Below are 22,000 nucleotides of genomic sequence, written 5' to 3'. Positions count from 1 at the left end.
TGAAAAGACATGTGAGAACACATACAGGAGAAAAACCTTACAAGTGTGGAATTTGTTTTAAGCGGTTTTCTCAGAAAGGTGCATTGAAAACACATTTGAACCGCACACACTAAATTAACTCGTTCACTGCTCATTAGGACGGCCCTTAAAATATGTGAGAAAATTTAAATTTTGCAACCTCTCACCTCCCAACCAAAAGTGTTCCATTATACATCAAACGTGCGAATACATACCGAAAAGCGGTGAATATTCGGAAATATCGAGAATATCGGAAATTTCGTATATTTATTATTCAAGTTAATATATTGTCATTATAAAATAATGGGATATATAAAATAATTTTAATAATTTATGTATTATTAAAAATAAATAATTTATATGATCTTTAACAGTTATTGGAGAAGTTCACCAAAGTTATTACTTCTTATGTTGTTTTGTTTTCAAGATTTCTCTTTTTATAGAGGCCGGAAACATTTTTCGATGCTCCGTAACTACTTGCACGAGGTATTCTAGCTGTTCCTGTTAGAGGTCTTCAATTAGTGCAACTCCCTTTCTGCCCTATCATTCGTCGTCACAAATTATTCACTATCTTTTTGGCTGCCTTGAAACTATCATCATCTTTCCATTGAACCTGATCTCTTTTCAAAAAGTCATCAGGAAGTGAAAGCATGTTGAAGAATTGTTTAGAGTTTACAGTAAAAAACTGTTCCAGATGTTCTGCTTTCCAAAAATGCAGAAGATTTATGCAATTATTCAGTTTTTCTATTTAGTTGTTAGAAATTGTAGTCATCTATTCTGTTGTTTATTGACGTTCCTTTGTTGTGTTTACCAAATATTAAATAAAAAACTCTAACATGAAGTAAAAACCACATCTGTGTAATTGGTATATTTATTAAAATTTTAAAAATCCCAATGGATTGAATAAAATGTGTCCAATTCAGAACGTTTTCGGACCTATCCGTCCATCATCAGTGAATTCGAATACTTGCTAAATAGCCCCAGAACCAAACAATGGTTGAAATTATAATTCAATCTACATTATGTTGTAGTAATATTGAACAGGCTAAACGCCGATGTTAAAAGATATAACCTCCGGGAACATGGTGAAACTCTACCAGGAAGGACTCTACTCTCACCATGTTCCCGCAGGTTATATCTCTTAACATCGCGTTTAGCCCGTTCAATATTACTACAATATAATGTAGATTGAATTTCAACCATTGTTTGGTTCTGGGGCTATTTAGCAAGCATTCGAATTCACTGATGATGGACTGATAGGTCCAAAAACGTTCTGAATTGGACACATTTTATTCAATCCATTGGGATTTTTAAAATTTTAATAAATATACCAATTACATAGAAGTGGTTTTACTTCATGTTAGAGTTTTTTAACTATATGGTATACAGCCAACCTAGGGAACTACCCTTTTTAGTAAATATTAAATAATTAAGATACTTATTTTTGATGATTTCTTTAACGATATTATAGTTTATTTTTGTGTCATATAGTTTGTTGATTATCTATAAAATAAATGTTTTTTACTGTTGTAATTGTAAGTCAACCTTTTATCGATATAAGCATGATATAAGTTCATTTCTTTCTGTATATATTTATGTTTGATTGTTGAGCAATTTAAATAAAAACTATTTTATTTAAAATTTGGTAATGACTTGTTTGATTATATAATTCTACTCCTTACAGCTCAAGACTATTATGTTTGTCGTAACAGGGTTGCTAATTTTTTCGGTGTCCTGTTATGTTTCTTTCGTTAATTGTTCCTTTGTAAATTTAATTGGTCAAAATTTAATGGCGCCCACCTTTTAGTTATACATTATTCAGTATTCTCGTTTTCTTTGAGTCCAAGTGTCAAACCGTTAGTTAATTATTATCTATCCATCTTTTGTCTATTATTGGTCCAGTAGCCCTATTTATTTTTCATATTTTATTGCAACATGAGCCCAACCCAACGAATCACGCCCACATCTCTCCCGACTCTTAGCAACGCGGTCATCGTATCACAATTATTGTATGCGATTGAACCTTTCCATCTTAAGTCATTCCTTGTTCCATCTAAGAATAATAATATCGTCCTTATCCTTCCTGTTTATAGCCTTTGTGACTTCTTTTCCATCCAATCGTTATAAAATAACAAAAAGTGAATGAAGTACCCAAACAAATATTCTTGAAAACTGTAAGTTTCCTTAGGTTTGTATACAGTGATGAGCGCAATAATAATAACCGGCAATATAACGCAAAAGATGGAAAATATATTAAGTTGTGAGATAAAAAGAGATGAACATAGTGGAGGTGTTAAAAGGGCCTAGCCGGGTAAGATGATGAAAAATGCCCCCAACTCGATTCGAATTGCATATAGGTCAACGTTTAGCACATATAGTGAAACTCACTTTCTGAAATTTTTAGCCCCATAGGTGGTCACGTGACCCACCTAGAGCCTAATTAGGCTTTTTATGTTTTTATTTTTTATCTCAGCCGCATCGAGAGCTAGCGAAAAACTTTAAATAAAAAAGTTGTTTCAAATAGTTCTGTTTGAAAATTTTTTTTTATTTGTTGGCGGGAAATTCAAATTTTAGGACGATTCTAAAATTTTAAATGAATATAAAAAAATAACTAAGACATTCGTTCTCACGAAAAAAAATTATAACGTTTATTTTTGCATAATGTTTCACCCTAAATTTTTTCAGATTTTTTAAATTGGCGAAACGTACTTTTAAAAATAAAAAACCGCATTTTTTCACTTTTTAATACAATTTTATACAGGGTGTTTAAAAAAGGTCACACAGTCACTAGTACAGGTAAAAAACTAAAAAATAATTGGGGTTTGCTTAATAAAATCTTTTTGTAATGTCATTTTTTGTAATGTCATTTTCAAGATACAGGGCGTTGAAGAAAACAAAATTTTACACATTTTTACATAGTTATTGTTAATTTTTTCACACACAATTAAGAATTTTGTATTCATCATTGGCGCGCATACGTGTAATGGTCTGAATTTTTAAAGAAAAAAAGATAGTACGCCACTGACATATTTCAAATTAACAATCATTTTTGAATTCCTAGTTCAATTTGTGACAAAAAATCTATCTTCCCATTTTTTCATACGACGCGCCATTTTTATGCAAGAAATAAAATATTTTAATTCTTACAAAGTATTCGAATTTCTATGTAAGTTACTACATCCATAGAAAAACTTATGTAATTCCAATACTTTGGAAGCGGTAAGCTATTTTATTGTTTGCATGAAAACGGCGCGTCGTATGAAAAAAAAGGTGGAAAGATTTTTTGTCCAAAATTGGACGAGGAATTCAAAAATTATTATTAATTTGAAATATGTCAGTGGCTTACTATCTTTTTTTCTTTAAAAAGTTCAGATCATTACCCGTATGCGCGCCAATGATGAATATAAAATTTTTAATTGTATGTCAAAAAATGAACAACAACTACCTCTTAAAACCTGCCAAATTTTATTACAATGTTGCCAGTAGTTTCGGCAAAATCGTAAAAAATGTGTAAAATTTTGTGTTCTTTAACGCCCTGTATCTTGAAAATGGATGACATTACAAAATTTTTTTATTAGGCAAACCCCAATTATTTTTCAGTTTTTTACCTATCCTAGTGACGGTGTTACCTTTTTTAAACACACTGTATAAAATTGTATCAAAAAGCGAAAAAAAAGCAAACAAATGCGGTTTTTTATTTTTAAAAGTACGTTTCACCAATTTTAAAAATCTGAAAAAATTCAGGGTTGAAACATTATGCAAAAATACATGTTATAAATTTTTTTCGTAAGAACGAATGTCTTAGTTATTTTTTTATATTTGTTTAAAATTTTAAAATCGTCCTAAAATTTGAATTTCTCGCCAAAAAATAAAAAAAAATTTCGGGCAGAACTTTTTGAAACCTACTTTAAAGTTTTTAACACATTAGAGCAGTGATACTCAACCTGCGGCCCGCGGGCCGCATGCGGCCCTCTAGCGTTTTTTATGCGGCCCGAAGGCTAACTAAAGGGCCCTGTGATCAAATTATTTGTCAAATTTCACGTGTTTTTCCAAATTATTTGATAGTGTGCCGATGTGTTTGAGGTGTGTTTGGGAGTGAGACAGACACTTTAATGACTTTAATTTTAAATTATATTGAAATTTTTAAAAACTCCAATTAAAAATTAAGGTATTATTAACTAATAATAAATTATTAAAGTTAATGAACAAATACTCATTTTAAAAATAATCAATACTTATTTACACATTGCAACGACCCATTTAGTAATCACAAGAAACCTTGAAACACACTGTATATAGAAATTTTTAAAATTCGTCTGCACATTTGAACAGAGCACAAAAACTAAGTTTAATTGCTCGCTTCAATTTTTGCGCAGACAATTTAATGACATCAATTTTGAAATTGTATCGAAATTTTTGTTTTGAAAGTTCGAGTTCTTAAAAATTTTATGGTGGTAACTGGATATTTTCTATACTGGAATGGGGTTTGTTTAACAGGAAGGCACTATGTACTCATAACTTCTTTATTTGGTTAAACTAATACCGTATAAATGTATTCAGTTGATAGGTGACATTATTCTGCTCTAACGGCAGCAACCTCTCAAACCTAACTAACTAATTCGACTGACCCACTAATCCTCAAATCTGATCGTGTTCCCATATTTATCAAATACTTAGTTTTGTAAATATGTTTGTATATATTCTCGTTAGTGTGTCAAAATGAATAATCACAACCTTGTTGAGTAAGCAAAACGTGGACTTTTACTAAGGTGTTCTACTTTGCAATTATTATAACAAATATGCGTAATATTTATTGTTTTATAAATAAATATCTAACGAATACTTTAAGGTAATTTTAGGATTTCTAAAATATCTAAATAATGAGATAAATCCCATTATATCATCCCCCTTAGAAAAGAAAATTTTCTGAGCCATGTACCGTGCTTCCTTTTTCCTCCCCGAAGAGAAGAAAATTTTCTTACTATCATCATCAACTGATTACGTTATATGTATAGATTTATACAAATTTTTACAAAAAAAATATATAAAAAAAATTTACAAATATATACAATTTATTTCACTAATAATTATCAAACATCGTCTATTCTTAGTTAATTCTTTTCTTGTGACTCACGAAAATCTATACTTAGAAATTGTATTTTATACTTTACTTTAATTTCAGAGGTTTAAAAAAAAATTACAACTCCTACATTTGAACTAACTTGTTAATTCTACTTCTTTACTAGACCTTTAAGACAAATATTTTGATGTTCTTCAATTTTTAATATTCTTCTATTTGAAATTATCTCTTTTTTCTTCTTCTTCTTCTTGTCTGGTACTTCACAATAATTACATATTTCTTCATTTTGTTTATACTTAGTACTTTCTTCATAGTGTACTATTAAACAAAAATCTTCTTCTTCATATATTCGTATTATTTTATAATTCTTCATTTATATATATAATTTACTTCATAAATTCTTCATTTTCTAACCCGATGGGTAGTTTTTCGCAACTTTATATCCTTGCATTTGCTTCCGGTCCTTTTGCACGTCCTTAGTCGTGAGAAGGTTTGTTCCAAAAAGACAAAATGGATAGTTGTGCGCTTACAAATAAAACTTCTACATCTTGCATTCCTAAATTCCTGTCTGATCTGATATACTCAGTCTAGGTGAGATCCAGTTAGTTTCAAAACACGAAATGGGTATGCTAATATCTTTTAATTTTCATTTTGTACCTTTTCCTTGACAAGAGTTGGTTTTTATTGTCTAAATTGTCTTTAATTGTACTTTATTATAAAATATTTATACTAAAATTCGACCGATACTTAAAAAATTGAAATAAAAAAGTCGGTATCAAAAAAAATTTTAGCATTCAATTATGAAAAAAAACGAAAGAAAGTGTAAATAAAAATAGACCATATTCTGTTAAAAAAAAATATCATGAAAATTTCCTAATAATGAAAATCTCCTAATAATGAAAATCTCCTGAAATATCATGAAAATCTCCTATAAACATAAAGAAAATTTCAGCTTGCAATTGCTGAGTAATTAATATTAAGTCTGGACGTCCATTAAAATATTTACATAAAAACTACTAATGAGAAAAACCTACAATAGCTAAATATTTAATCTAAATTTTTGTTACTAGCTAAATAGAAGTTCAGTTTCTTCACGCGAATTGTCACTTTTACGTCACAAAAATAATCTCTATTTCTTTAATTGAAATACAGTCTTACATGACCTCATTCGAATAAAATAAGTATATCTATATTATAGAAATTTAAAGTTATTTTATATATTATACTAATAATTATGTTACTTGAAGCCATGCAAAGTATTCTTCTTAAATAATACTTTTTACTGTGGGTACTAAGGTACTGTATCTTTTTGTACTGCAGGTACAAAATTCTCTTCAATTAATCTATTTTTCCCGATCTTTTGACATTAATCTTCTTCAAATTATCCTTAATACTTGTCTTTCTTCTAAGATAACTTTTTAAGTCTTAATTTTCAATTTTTTTTGTCTTTTTCCTCAAATAGGATTTTCTTTTCCTTTAATATAACTCCGTTACTTCAGTGTATTTATATAACTTGTTTTGTTTCTATTTTTCTTCTTATATCAGTTCATCATCATTTCTTAACCGACTTTCTTTTCGTCACAAATCATTGTATAAAAATAATTCACTCTCTCAGGAGGAAATTCGTTTACTCAATAAACATTCCATATGCCATTATGGTAGTAGTTGTGGGCTCTCTCACGAGGACGAATTTTATTAGTCATATGTACGTGTTATAATCACTTTGTATAAAAAATTATTTTTTTCCGTAGCCTTTTTTAATTTTTCCTTTTCAGGGTATGTTCCTTTGTCTTGTCATATTTATCATAAGTAAAAATCTTTGCATTTACGTGCATTTCTCAACAAAAATTTCCATTGATTGGGACATTTCCGTCTCGAAGTCCTTTATGCTGGATTTTACAATTTCTGTCCAACATGTTAAAATACTTTCTTTTATCTTTCCTTATTTATAAACATATTGTTCGAATACTAATATCTTATATTTTCAGGTTAATTTTATTTACCATAATAACTTTCTTCGTAAAAATTTGTCGCGTTAGCGAATTAATATGTAGTTCATTCGTTTCAATTTTCAATGTCAAACACGTCATATCATCATAATATTATACTCGTTTAAAAATAGTAAATACTGTTATAAACAAAATAACTTCCTTATGCAAAAAGTGCAGAAAAAGCAGAAATACATCAATCAAAATAAACTTATTTACGTACTCGTATGGTTAAAAATAATTTATATTATTTCTTCGATATAATATATAGATACGAATTGTTATATTTCTATTAAAATGAAATTATCGATTAAGATTATCTATATATTAAATATGTAATTCTCAAAAAAAATCTTCTAAATTAGTGAAATACTTCTAAAACTTAATAATATACGAAAAATTTGACCTAATTTAATTATATTAAGTGAAAATTAATAATTCTAGTTCTTCTAAAATGATTATATTTATACTATATTAATAAAAAAATTCATATCTGTGAGACTGTATATGCAATTTAAAAAAAATAGCTAAAAAGTTACTCACGATTAGGTACATATTTGTCCACTAGGCATTGTCCATTTCTTTCCATTTGTCCTCTTGACGTTTGGGCGTGGTCCCAAGTCTCCAAACCTTCGTCCATGTCGACGTCTACCATTTGGACTCCCTTGTCGTTGGCCTCTCCAGCTCCATATAGTCCATCCCGTTCCATCTAACGATACCAATTAGTATAGGGATTGGTACTTTACCCCAAATTTTCTTCGTTTCCTCCAGTTTTTTGCCATCTTTGTTCCTGTTGTCTACTGCCTCAGAAGTCCAGTCCGTCTCTCAGGTCGCCATATGGTGGTAACTGGATATTTTCTATACTGGAATGGGGTTTGTTTAACAGGAAGGCACTATGTACTCATAACTTCTTTATTTGGTTAAACTAATACCGTATAAATGTATTCAGTTGATAGGTGACATTATTCTGCTCTAACGGCAGCAACCTCTCAAACCTAACTAACTAATTCGACTGACCCACTAATCCTCAAATCTGATCGTGTTCCCATATTTATCAAATACTTAGTTTTGTAAATATGTTTGTATATATTCTCGTTAGTGTGTCAAAATGAATAATCACAACCTTGTTGAGTAAGCAAAACGTGGACTTTTACTAAGGTGTTCTACTTTGCAATTATTATAACAAATATGCGTAATATTTATTGTTTTATAAATAAATATCTAACGAATACTTTAAGGTAATTTTAGGATTTCTAAAATATCTAAATAATGAGATAAATCCCATTATAATTTCGACATAATTTCAAAATTAAAGTCATTGAATTGTCTGCGCAAAACATGGAAGCTCCATTAAAAATATTTGCAAATGTGCAAACGGGTTTTGAAAATTTCAATATACAGGATGTTGTTTCAAGGTCACAATGGATTTATAATTTTGTTTAATCCGGATCTGGATTTTTCTTGTGATTAGTAGTTGGGTGGTTTGGGTTCTAAATGTGACATATGTGTACCAAATGTATGTCTAGAACCGCCTTATTTACCTCTATTCACCATTCAAGTATTTCCGTTTCCCAATGAAACACCCTGTATACTGCTTCATCTTGATTGCGGCCCGCCAGCTGTGGCAATAGCTACTATGTGGCCCAGGAAAGAAAAAGGTTGAGTATCGCTGCATTAGAGCCTAATTATACCCAATACATAGACTTCGTATCAATTTTGTACATCATTTTATTGGAAGCAGTGATACCTGACTCTCTTCCTTTCAGTCAGAGAAGGGAAAAATACTAAAACGCATTTCTTTGGGTGCACAATTGTAAGAAAACGATAAAAATAAATCTGTTATTAAATGTTTATTTAAGAATACAAATCGATAAAATAATTATATAATATGGTAAAATACACAGACAATTATAGAATCAAGCTAAATAAAATCACAAACATAATCACTTTGGAAGACCCATATTTGGTTTTATTAACACTAAAAACTAAAACCCAAAATACAGGGTGAGTGGGGAGGAACGCGCCAAACTTTAAGACTGTATAATAAATATGCGTAATAATAATTAAAAATCGATGTTATAACTCATATGTTGTTATTCGATTTTCATTTGTTTCCGAGATACGGGGTGTTAAAATTTTTCTTACAGACGATTTATTTATTGCTCTAAAACCGGTTGAGGTGTGCAAATGAAATTTGGTGAGTTTTAAGACATAGTTATTGCGCATTTTTTGACACACAATAATTAAGAATTTCATATTCACCATTGGCGCGCGTACAAGTAATTGTCTGCAATGTTTTAAAGAAAAAAAATAGTACGCCACTGAGATATTTCAAATTAAAAATTATTTTTGAATTCCCTGTTCAATTTCTGACAAATAATATATCTTCCCGTTTGTTCATACGACGCTTCGTTTTCATGCAAAAAATAAAATATCTTAGCGCTTACAAAGTATTCGAAATAAAGGACATCGCACACATCTTATGGAAAATATAATGTCACTCAAATTCAATAAAATTTATACGAATAGATTCGTTTCAATTTAACGATCAATTCTTATCATTGCGCCAACTCTTAATTATGATTAATTACGGCGCAAATTGCAATTAAAGTTTATCGAAATCACATTTTTGGAGTCTATAAACCTGTCAGTTATAATCACTATTGCTCTGGGTGCTATTCAAAACAGCTTAAACCCCGCTGGGCCTAAGCGGATTAGTGAAACTATTATAATAAGATGCTTAAGAGCTGGAGAAGATTTATGAACTAACTATAATTTGGGTATTTTAAAATATTTTTTTTCTCTCTCTAACTTATGTACCTACCCATTTGATTTCAGATTGATTTATATCAATTTCTGCTCTTATTATTGAAAATTAAGAGTTGGCGCAATGATAAGAATTGATCGTTAAATTGAAACGAATATATTCATATAAATTTTATTGAATTTGAGTGACATTATATTTTCCATAAGATGTCTGCGATGTCCTTTCTGAACATTCATATAGAAACTTCGTCGAAAACTTTGTAAGCGTTGAGATGTATTATTTGTTGCATGAAAACGAAGCGTCGCATGAAAAAAAGGGAAGATAGATTTTTTGTCACAAATTGAACGAGCCATTCAAGAAATAATTTTAATTTGAAATATTTCAGTGGCGTACCATTTTTATCTTTAAAAAATTTCAGACTATTATACCCGTACTCGCGCCAATGGTGAATATAAAATTTTTAATTGTATGTCAAAAAATGTGCAATTACGTCTTAAAACCCGCCAAATTTAATTTGCACACCTCAAGCGGTTTTAGAACAATAAAAAAAATCCTTAGTTTGTAAAAAAACTTACCCCGTATCTCGGAAACAAAATGAAAATCGAATAACATATGAGTTATTTTTAATTATTATTACGTATATTATACAGACTTAAAGTTTGGTGCGTTCCTCCCCACTCACCCTGTATAACTTTAGTAGGTATACTGAATTCGCTTAGCCGAGATTCATTTTGACACATTAGTAATAGGAAACATACAACACAAAAATTCCTACCTCACACTATTAACTGCTCAAATTAACTGAATCTTTCATTAAAAAAAGAAATAATTTTTTGGAAATAGTGTGAGTGTATACTAAACTCATAAAATTTTGTGGAATTTATTTCTACAAAATATTTTTATTTTGTACAATAAATAATTTTCTCATTTGTTTTCAATACATTATAATGGTGTAACTAAATATTATTGATTGGCGTACGGTTTATGTTATTTATGTCTGTTTACTATTAATAATTTTGCTATGAGCAGGTATGCTTGGTTGTGTAGTAATTTCCAGTCTCGTCTAGCAACCTAACTTCCTAAGAAAAAACGTCACTAGACAGTTGTGTCTCAGATTAGCGAATCGACTTTAATAACTACCTATTCTGAAAAACATTTCAACTAAGACTAAGACACCTCTTCCAAACTATGACTTTGATGAGTAGATTTTTAGAATTTACCACACAGTCAATAGTCAATGGTATAGGCATAGACCATTTAAAAATATGTAGAAACAATTTTCTTACTGATATAGAAACCAAATTATTGATAATAAAAAAGCAAAGAACCCCTTTGAAATCTGCAACAGAAAATGTCTCGATCATAGTTAAGGAAAAAATAATCTTGAATTCTTCTTGCAGTTCCTTCTCCTATCGGAGGTTGGCTATCATCACAGCTATCCGTACCTTATTGGCGGCTGCTCTGAAAAGATCTCTGAGATCTACTGCAACTATACCACTCTCTTAAGTTTCTCAGCCAGGAAATTCTTCTTCTACGTATGGATCTTTTACCCTTAATTTTACCCTGCATTATGAGCCTTAACCCGGGAACAGTCGCATTCTCTTCTGTCACATAAGCAGACACACGTTAGATTTTATTTAATAATACAAATTTAAAACAAATTTTTATTTTATAATAATTTTATTTACTTGTTAAAAATATGTTTCGACCAGTTTTAAAGCATCAAGGTTATCACGGAAAAGGATAAAATGTTAGATTTTTTCTAACGGCGTGACTGCTCTTGGGTTATATCTCATATTTCGCACTTCTGGTAATGTGGTCCAATCTTGAATTGGTTTAAATTAAACCCAAATCTGACAATCAATTCCTAATGTTTCTTTAAGCTACTTTAAGTCTTGGTCCTTGTTGAAAGTGTTTAATAATGTCATCAATTCCCACAAATAAAACAATAAAAAAAACTAAATATTTACCATATACCACAAGTTTCTATATTTTTATTATAAATGCAACAACACCAAACAAAAACTTAATATCTACTACGATATTCTAACAGCCTCTGCATCTTATAATTACTGCAGTGTTAACGTTCAGAATCTCAAATAAAACACAATTATACTACAATGTTTCATACAGAAATCAGTCATTTACAAAAATTGATGAGAGCAGAGACCAAGTTAAAATACTAGATCTGGTACCTCACTTTTAAAAGAGAGTAAGTAAAGTGTACTGCTTATCCTCCATCTTATTTTACACTTGAGCTATAAGGATAAAGCTGTCATACAAGGAGAAAAAAATCACTAAAAATGGGGTATTTCACTAGAAAATTTCTTCATCAGCCATTGACAAATAATATTGTTAAATTACAGTTGAGAAAAGTATGTTGACTGACAGCGACAAAATATTATTTCCATAACCATTTTTTAACACATTCATACATACTTGCAATTATAACATTAACGCCCAGTGATCTATTTATAGAACGGGTTAAAATTAAAAAATTTACATACCTATATTTATGTAAAACAGTTTCAGGGAACTTTGTAACTTGAAATAATATAACTTTGTAATGTGAAACAAAAAAATGGGCGTTAATGGGTTAAGTACCTGTGCAACTTCAATATAATCAATCTATTTGGAAATTTATTTCATTCATTGATTGGATTAGTCATTAATAGAAATGCCCATGTCTATGTTCACATTATAAAATTTCATGTTTAAAAGTAATGTCTCTTGATGAAGTTATTTGATATGTTTAATGTAAATTCGTTTATTTTGTAAAATTATTACCTAAAACACTGAAACACCTCTATAAAAATAGCTATTATATTTTTCTCAAAAAAATAGATAATGAATTTAATAAATTAGGATGCTGTTTATCTAATTTTGTATCTTATTTTAATGTGATACATCCAATGCTTGGGTATTATATTATACGTAGGGCTTACAATACCGGGATCCCGAATACCAGAATACCGGACAATTTTTGTCCGGTATTAAAAACCGGTATTTATCTAAAAATACCGGTATTTTGGTATTACATTAGTTGATAAAAATTGAATTTAAGCACAATATAAATCTAATTTAAAATAATATTAATCAATTACAATAATTTTTTTTTGAAGATAAACAATTTCGTTGTATTAAATCTTTATCAGGCATATTTGAGGCCATGAGAGCCAGAGTGTCTAACTGATTTTAACATTACTTTACATCAGGGGTGGGCAAAAGGCGGCCCGCGGGCCGGATCCGGCCCTTTTGCTTACTTTATCCGGCCCGTTGAAAAATCCCGCAAGCTTTTTTTTAAGAGCATAGGCGCAAGGCTTTTTAAATGCATTAATTTTTTTCAAATCCTGAGAAAATTATACTGCCGAGGGCCGAAAGTCCCTGAAAACTTCTACAATGCTTATTTTAGTAAGTCGCAGGGGTGAACAAAAAAGAAAAAAAAAATAGTGTGATTTTTAATTTCAAATATCTCATTCCAAAGAAACTTTTTGTTTATTCTAAGGGACTTTTGGCCTTCGGTAATAATGTAATCTTTCATTCTGCGTTTAAATTTTTCAAAAATATTTATTAGCTTTCTCACGATTAAAAAAAAGGAACGCATTTAAAAAGCATTGGTCTGAAATTTTGCGCCTACGTTCTTAATCCCTTTTATGCGATTTTGTTGAAATCAACAGTATTAGTGTCTGTAGTGTTCATATAAATAATGAATCTCTATCTTCTGCTTTTCTTAAAAGCGTCTGTGTGTTTACCCGGGTCCAGTCGCAAGTATTTTTCGGCCAGGGTATTTGTCGTCTACCAGGGCCCTTTTCCTTCGATTTTGCCCTTCATAATCAGCTGCTGCAATAACTTACAACAACATACTTATCATTTATTAGTATGTGCTCTTTCTCCTTGGTGTCCTTCTCCCTTTAATGATGGTCAAAGTTCTCTGTTCCTTTTCCATTCTGTGCAACACCATTTCGTTCGTGTATAATACGATCGGTCCATGGTATTTTCAAAATTCTCCTAAAAAGCCACATCTCAAAAGCTTCCAGCTTTCTCACTAAGTCAGCATTAACAATCCAATAATGAAGAATAGAGTGGACATAACATTTTTTATTATCATCCAGGTTTTTTATAGGATTCTCCGCCTTCCGGTTCCCAGTTTCCAGCTACGTCCGTCGTTGCATTCGCCAGGGTGAACGTTCCTTTCTGACATTGTCTTCTGAATGACACCCAGCCAGGATTGTTTAGGCTTTCCTCTCTTCATTTTAAAATTTGTTTAGGTAGCCTGTCGTCATCCATTTTTTCTACATGACCATACTAGATCAGTTGACACCTTTGAATTTTGACTATGATGGTTGACTTGACCTACCATTTTACCATGCGATATCAGATTTGCAGATTGAATCTTTGGTTGCTCAGAAATTTCCTCATCTTCAAAAACGCTGCTCTTGAATTTCTAAATTTCATTTTTATCTGGATCCCTGTTATGGCTTAATATAATGGACCATATTAAAAATTTCGTAATTTTACTGGGAACAAATTGTTCGCATGTACACACAAGTCAGACAATTGATTATTACTATTATTTATTATTAACAGTCAAATGTATTTGTTAAAATGCTTTGAAATGAAGCTTATAGTATTTATGTCAAAAAACTTCCACCACGGAGAAAAACCTCCACCAAAAACATTATTGTGTGCGCAGCTTACATACTGGGTATAGGTCTCCGGCCCGGGAGACAATTTGAAAATTTCATTTTGGCCCGCGCTTAAAAGTATTTGCCCACCCCTGCTTTACATAATCAAAGAAAATTATCAGAAGCTATCAATGTCCGATTGTTTTAGTTACTGTCAACATAAAACTACTAAAACAATCGGACATTGTTAGCCTCTGAACATTTTCTTTGATTATGTAAAGTAATGTTAAAATCAGTTAGGCCACTTTGGCTCTCACGGCCTCATTTATTACATATACCGAGCCAAGTATGGCACCATCGAGAAGCGGCGGTGTCAGCAATATAAAGCGATTGTTTATGTTTTACGTCTACTACCCAATGGCGCACATTTTGCAAGAAAAATTAACCCGATGGAATTTTGGAAAAAATACAAATCCACTTTCCCTGAGCTTTAATTTGGCTATATGTAAAATATTATTTGTCAATACCCATCACATCAGTACCTTCCGAAAGAGTATTTTCAAAGTCTGAGCAGTTAACAAACCTAAGTATTTTTTAGAAATTAGACTAGACATTAGAATACCGGTATCCCGATATTTCAAATATCAAATACCGGTATTCAGATTTTAGTTCGGTATTGTAAGCCCTAATTATACCTAATTGCCAAAAATAAATATCAAATTGCATTATTACAAATTTATCCTTACATTTTTTTCAATATTTTTCATGTGAATATTTATATACATATGAAGGGTACAGGGAAAGAACGACAATATTCCTTTTGGATTTTTTTCAGTCAAGTTAAAAGTTAAGATTTAATAACATATTATAAAGTCAAATTTAAAGAATAATCATAAAATAATAATTACATACTTCAACTGTATATTATATTATATTGACTTTATAATAAGTTGATAAATCTTAATTTTCAGTGTTGTCGAGATAAATCCAATGGACTATTCCTGTTCTTCCCCATTCTTCTTCTTTAGGTACCGTCTCCTTTAAGGAGGTAATAATAATAATCATCACAGCTATTTTCACTTTTGAGATTGCAGCTCTGAAGAAGTTGACGGAACTGCAATTATACCACTTTCTCAAATTGTTGAGCCAGGAGATGCGTCTTCTTCCGATACTTCGTTTTCCCTGCATTATAGTTTGTAGCAACACATATTTATCAGCTCTCATAACGTGGCTGAGATAATGTAACTTTCTTATCTTAATCGTATTCGTAATTTCCTTATCCTTTTTCATCTTTCTGAGGACCTCAACATTTGTTATTCTATCTACCCAACTTATTTTTAATATTCTTCAGTAGGTCCACATCTCGAATGCTTCTAGTCGATTGCTTATTTCTTTCTTTAAGGTCCAGGCCTCCACCCCATACATCAGCACAGAAAACACATATGAATGTAGGATTCATATTCTGCGTTCTTCCCCTGCACCCTTCATATTATGTAAATTTAAATACATGCAATATATTTAAATACATCTTGTAGTTAAACTCACCAAACATGTCGAATCAAATACAATACAATGATAAGTGCACTAAGAACAGGCAAAATAATTCAAAAGACAGAAAACATAATATGTTGTGAAATAAAAAGAGATGAAACTAGTGGGGTGCGAGATTATCAATAGAAACCTATAAAATTTACATTACATTGATAGTTTCTCACCTTTAGATGTCACTCCTGTAAGGCCAGCTAGGGCTACTCACTACCAGGTACACATGAACAGTTAGACCTGAAAGGTGTACCAGAGCTGATTTACACAGTTTGACTTCTGAATCATCCAAATATAAATTGATTTTAAAATAAAGAAAACAATTGCAATGAGATATATAATTGTTATTAAATAAGCGAACTTAACTGAACTATCATTATTACTTAATCTAAAGGTGTAATGGTAGGCCCTCTACGTGCCGTTGGGTAATAAGGCAATGCTTTATTATTAAAATACTGGTTATACCTTGAACGTGGATCAGCAAATCCTGTTTGAGGATCAAATGTAATATAATTGTTATATACAGGAGTAGGCGTGGGATTTGGCCTGAACAGGCTATATATTAAGTGATATAAACTAAAAACGCACCTATAGATTAAACCCATGAAGTTCACCAAGATTGGTGTTGTTGCTCGAACAAAACCTGATATTTCTCTAATTAATCTTAATAAATATTCTAACAGATACTTTGTTGCACTACATAGTGATGCTAAAATTGCACCTATAAGCATTGTAGCAAAAATCACAGTTTCTTTTATGTTATCCCATATTAATATGTGCTTGAAAAAGTAGAGGAAATTCTCTTGAAGCTGAATTTTCTTCTCTTGCAAAATCATAGACATGCTCTCATTGATATTATCACTTCTTATTGGTGTAGATTCCCTTTGGTAACTTCTAACTATCTCCAACTTTAGTCTTATTTCTTTGCCTAGAAACTCTACGGTTTTAACTCTAAACCAGAATTCTCCTAAAACGGTTGTGGGTAATACAACCCATAATTTATAAGTAAACGGCGTTTCTTCAGCTTCAGTAATTCCAATCCATGGGTCTGTAAGTATTTCTCTATCTAATTTATTTTTAGCACTTTTTAAATTTGTAATAAATTTATCTTCACCTGGATTAACTTTTACCACGTCTCTATATCCATTGAGTTTTTCAACACGCAGTTTTTCTTGAAAAGTTCCCACAAACACTGAGTTTTTCAACATTTGTTTGCAAAATTTTTTGGTATACTCTAGGCCGGATGTCCCAGGAGAGCTGATGGTATGGGGTATGGTCATTTTCTTCAGATAACTTTATTTTACTTTGCACTAACAATAAATATACTTAAAGATGATGTATAACACTCTGTAACTTGGAATATTTGTGGATTTCACTGGTAGTTAACAGTTATGCAATGCAATTACAAACTTAAATAAAACAATAAAAGTCAACTGGTGGGATTTACCCAAAGTTGCACTAATCTTTATGCATTAAAATCATCTCACTTGCACATTATATAAATATGATATTTCACTGAAGACAGGACAAGGTTAAATAATAATAAATTATTGTTTTGTTGTTCTGGACACTTCCACACATTTAAATTGACAAGTGAACTTGAAGTTTTATAAATAAAATCGTACAAGAATACCGAAATTTATACTTATTCATAGTATTAACTATGATGTAAAATGCTTTTTAAAGATTTTGAATAAATTTGATGTTGGATTAAAGAGTAAACATAAATCTGAATAAGACAAAAATAAATACCGTGACGTCACACTGACATTACTGACGTGTCGCATTCATAAAACACCACATAAGCTGTAAATGTGCGTGACCATGGCCGTCTTTATTTGAACAGCCCGTCGTATTAGATGTGGCAACACTGTAGAGCTGTCGAATAGAGGGCTTATTTATAACGGGAAGAATACTACATATATTAATATAAAATGATATTTATTTTACTTAGATAAACGTCGATATCAAAATTAAACTCATATTAATCATTAAAAACAGCTTATGATTCATTTCGGTTTAGAGATGATCTACCATCCCATCTGAACTTCTCGTGGAACCACTTTCTGGAAACATCCTTAATCTCTGCCTTTTACAATTTATGAGGCAAAGAGACGACGAATGGTTTCGTTCTGATTCAGAGGTGTTAACTTTAACTTCCATTTAATCAGACATTAACAACCCATCGTTGATTACCTACAACTTTTACAACTACAAAAATCCAATATCGCATAGGTAGCTTGAAGCTGTTAGTCTTTTGTTGTTGCTGCCTATTTATAATTAATTCTCGCCTTTTCGTGGTGCTGTTTCTTTTAGCACCATCTTCTTGCTTCGTCAAATATTTTGGAAGTCATGGAAATATTTTTGGAACAGTACTATTTCTCTAAGCAAGCGGAATTTTGCATAACAAAATTCCTCTAACTGGGGTTTAATCGGGACACAAAGTACCGGCCCTTAGAGATCTTTTTCTTGGAAACATGTTTAAACACCGTCAAGAGAATGCAATGTACAGCTGGTTCCTAAAAAAACTGATACGACTCTTAGTAAGATTTGATCATGTTGAGCAGTGTATTTGATTGATCTGACATTATATTTATTCTGACATACAAATAATAAAATAAACAAACAACAAACAACTGATTACATATTATGTTAATTCATAAATTGTACTAATTATTAAGGTCTAAATGTTTATATTATTTTAAATCTATCTAAACTTTTATAATAACTATCTAAATGATAGGTTTTACATCAAATAGATCACATAATTATTGTAAACGTGGATTATACAACAAAACAAATTAATATTCAATTCAGCCCTGTAACTTATTAAAATAAATTTTATAGAAGTTTTCTGGGACTTTCAGCCCTCGGTAATAATGTAGTCTTTCATTCTGAGTTTAAATTTTTCAAAAATATTTATTAGTTTTCTCAGGATTCGAAGAAAATGAATACAATTAAAATACGTTGAGAATTTTGACATGCGTCACAATTTTGCATTAACTCAATGTAAAATTCTAAACTGTTAAATTCCAGCTTCCCTAATTATTTGACATCAAAAGACATTAGAAACTATTTGTAGAGGATTGAAATCTGTATTGAAAACAACTATTAAAATTGGTCTACGTAATTAAACATATTCCAAAATTTTGTAAAAATGTAATACATTTCAGTTTTCAGCCCAAACTTAGGCCACACACAATGCAATAAAGTTCACATTTTTGAACTGTCAATATTTTTATTTTATCATCTATTGTTTAAAAACAATACAGTTGATAAGATACTCTCAGTTGCGGAGAAAGTATTAATAATAAAGATTAATAATAAAGTCTAATAACCGTGGAACGGAATAAGCTATCTGACAAATTTTAAGATTTGGCAGTGACATTGACAGTATGTAAATATTAAGTATTTATCCTTCAAAATACACTGCTCAATTTTCTACAAAATACGCTTCAAGAGTCGTATCAGTTTTTTTTGGAACCAGCTGTACATACAATAAACCATAGCAATAAACAAACACAGATATTGTTATAGGACCTCTATTCACTATTGCCAAATTTCAATGTTCTATGCTTGTTTACGGTTACGGGAGCTATAAAACGCAAAATAAAATTTGCATGTTTGCATTTATTATACATGTAAATCACAAATCGATTACTAATCGATTAGTTAGCGATTGCGTCTGCTGAATGCACCCATTAATATTAATAATAAAATAGTTAATAAAGCAAATGCAAACAAAAAACAAATAGAGAATAGGGTGGAATAGTGGAAATAAAAAATGAAATATAAAATACTATGATTTTTGTATCGCCCAGTGATTTTGTGTTCAGTTTATTAACTATGGAATCTAACAATGAAATTAAGAAAGAGTCCATTGAATGTGGCCAAAGACACATGGAGAATCAGATATCAGCAGGTAATTCAAGTAGGACAAATAATAATTAGTACCAATTAGTATTAAACAATGAAATATAATTCTTACTTTTTATTAGCTAGGGCAGTAAAAGCTGAAATTAAGGAAGAGTTTTTTGAAGATAATCCAAGATATATAGAGACTCAGTTATCCACCTCCTTTGATCTGACAGACTTGAAGTTGGAGAATGAAGCAGATGAGGATGTCTCAGGTAATATAAGTATTAATTTTCAGTACTAAACACTTGCTTGTAATTAGTCCTTTCACCCACAGTTAACATGTTGATGGACAGAACGTCTACAGACGTCTAATTTCCATTGATACAATGTGACACAACGTCTACAACATCTATAGATGTTGCATTTTTCCCTATTCAACTTTGCAAAATACATATCATCACCCTAATTAGCAAAACTCGTAACTCCATTTTTAATCTATTTGTGAATATATGCGCCATCTGTTTGTAAATTAATTTATCTGTCTTTTGACCAAATGCTGTAACTCCATCTAAATGTAGAAATTAAATATAAGCGAAAAAGTAAACCTTGTAACTCTGTATCAGCCTTTGACTTCAGAAAACCATGTAACTCCAACATATGTTTTATAATGCTTGTGTGCTTTTAACCTCGTAACTCCAAATTATTATTGGTTTAATTGGGACAAACCTCGTAACTCCAAAAAAATTTTAGTAAATTTTAAAAATGATTCTTCACAATAAGATATGAAGACCACACGGAAGAAAGGCGAAATGTCCCAAAGAGGTTAATTCGAGAAAATTGAATTTAAAATTGAAACCATTTGCCTTTCTTCCCTGTACGAAGAATTTTATAACATGTTTTAAGCTATGAGGATTCATCTTTTTCCCATGTTTGAATGACTCACATAAAACTACTACTAAAAACCTACATATTGCTGCTCTTAACCAAAAATAATAAAAAATTGACATTTCGTCTTTCTTCTGTGTGGTCTTCATATATTATTTTATTTTAAAATGTTTGATTAATTTTGACAGAATCGCAAAATTTATTCCAAATTCAAATTTTTGCGTCTTTTTCACCTTTCAATAGAAAACAAATTGCTAATATATAAAGCAGTGATAAAGCCAATCTGTTGCATTGAACTGTGTGGCTATGCTATCAAATCCAATACCGTGATTATCCAGAGAGCACAATCCAAGATATTTCGAGCATTAGTTAGAACAAACTAGAACGCCACCTTTATTAGCTACAACTCTACTGAAAGTTGTAGCTAATGAAACCTACTTTTCATTAGCTACAACTCTGCTTCTACGAGTCTACAGACTTAATTTATACATAGTGTGACCAACTAGTCCGAAAAATTCGGGACATGTCCCGAATTACGAAGTTGTGTCCCGGTCAAGGCTTCTGGGCCATCCGAGTTTTCAACGTCTTGGTAAAATTCTATTTTGAAATTTTTATAAAAGGTAATCTTCTAAGAATTCACATCAAATTGAATTTTTGGGACGAAAGAAAGTCGACACTTTCTAGAGTGTAATACTAATACCAGTATTTGTGGACTCTTTTTCGTTTCTGTATTTTAATTATCGTCTTCTGAAAAGATAATTATATTTATGACGGGACTAAGCTACAATTGGTTGTAATGATAATTACATTTTTATATCACCCTAAGGTTATACACTGCGGTGCAAAAAAATCGATCCACTAAAAATTTGGTCATTTTTAATGTTTTGAATTTCCTAAACCTGTTGTCCAATTTAAGTGATTTTTTACCACGTTATAGCCTTATCCATTGACAATATCGATGTAATAATATTGTTGCTAGAAAGTTAAACTGTCATTGTGTACCGGGTGTACGAATCAAACTATGTTTTTTCTCAAAGTTCGCATCACCCTGTGGACTATTTTAGCATTTATAAAATACTGAAATTAAAACCCAACTGTAGCTTCAGGCTTTCTTAACATTTTGTCTTGCGATTCATTCGCGTATGTTGAATAATAAAAAAGTTAGGTACTTTAACAACTGGCCATGTTCGTCATCAGTATAGGGTGTTTCTAAATAAGCGCGACAAACTTTAAGGGG

General features: G+C 30.8%; 2 protein-coding genes across 9 annotated transcripts in view; one reads left to right on the top strand and one right to left on the bottom strand.

The window, feature by feature from the left end:
- Positions 1-22,000, top strand: part of LOC126885658 (gastrula zinc finger protein XlCGF57.1-like) — a 118,233-nt gene that overhangs the window by 40,900 nt on the left and 55,333 nt on the right. For 5 of the 8 annotated variants that reach the window (XM_050652336.1, XM_050652332.1, XM_050652333.1 and 2 more), the window contains one exon: positions 20,019-20,150. The exons of 2 other annotated variants lie outside the window; for them this stretch is intronic. In XM_050652336.1, the coding sequence (XP_050508293.1) occupies positions 20,019-20,150 (132 nt within the window). Of the gene's footprint in view, positions 1-19,712; positions 19,943-20,018; positions 20,151-22,000 lie in introns of those variants that run through there. One more of the 8 variants, XM_050652338.1, reaches the window with a different exon arrangement.
- The window catches only part of LOC114333799 (uncharacterized), an 84,089-nt gene continuing 71,006 nt past the window's right edge, over positions 8,918-22,000 (bottom strand). The window contains exon 2 of the mRNA XM_050652344.1: positions 8,918-15,780. The gene's annotated coding sequence lies outside the window, so the exon portion shown is untranslated. The remainder of the gene's footprint in view (positions 15,781-22,000) is intronic.

Source organism: Diabrotica virgifera, chromosome 5, assembly GCF_917563875.1.
Source record: "Diabrotica virgifera virgifera chromosome 5, PGI_DIABVI_V3a".
Taxonomy (NCBI): domain Eukaryota; kingdom Metazoa; phylum Arthropoda; class Insecta; order Coleoptera; family Chrysomelidae; genus Diabrotica; species Diabrotica virgifera.
The sequence above is the reverse complement of the archived record's forward strand: the minus strand, read 5'-3'. Positions and strand labels throughout refer to the sequence as shown.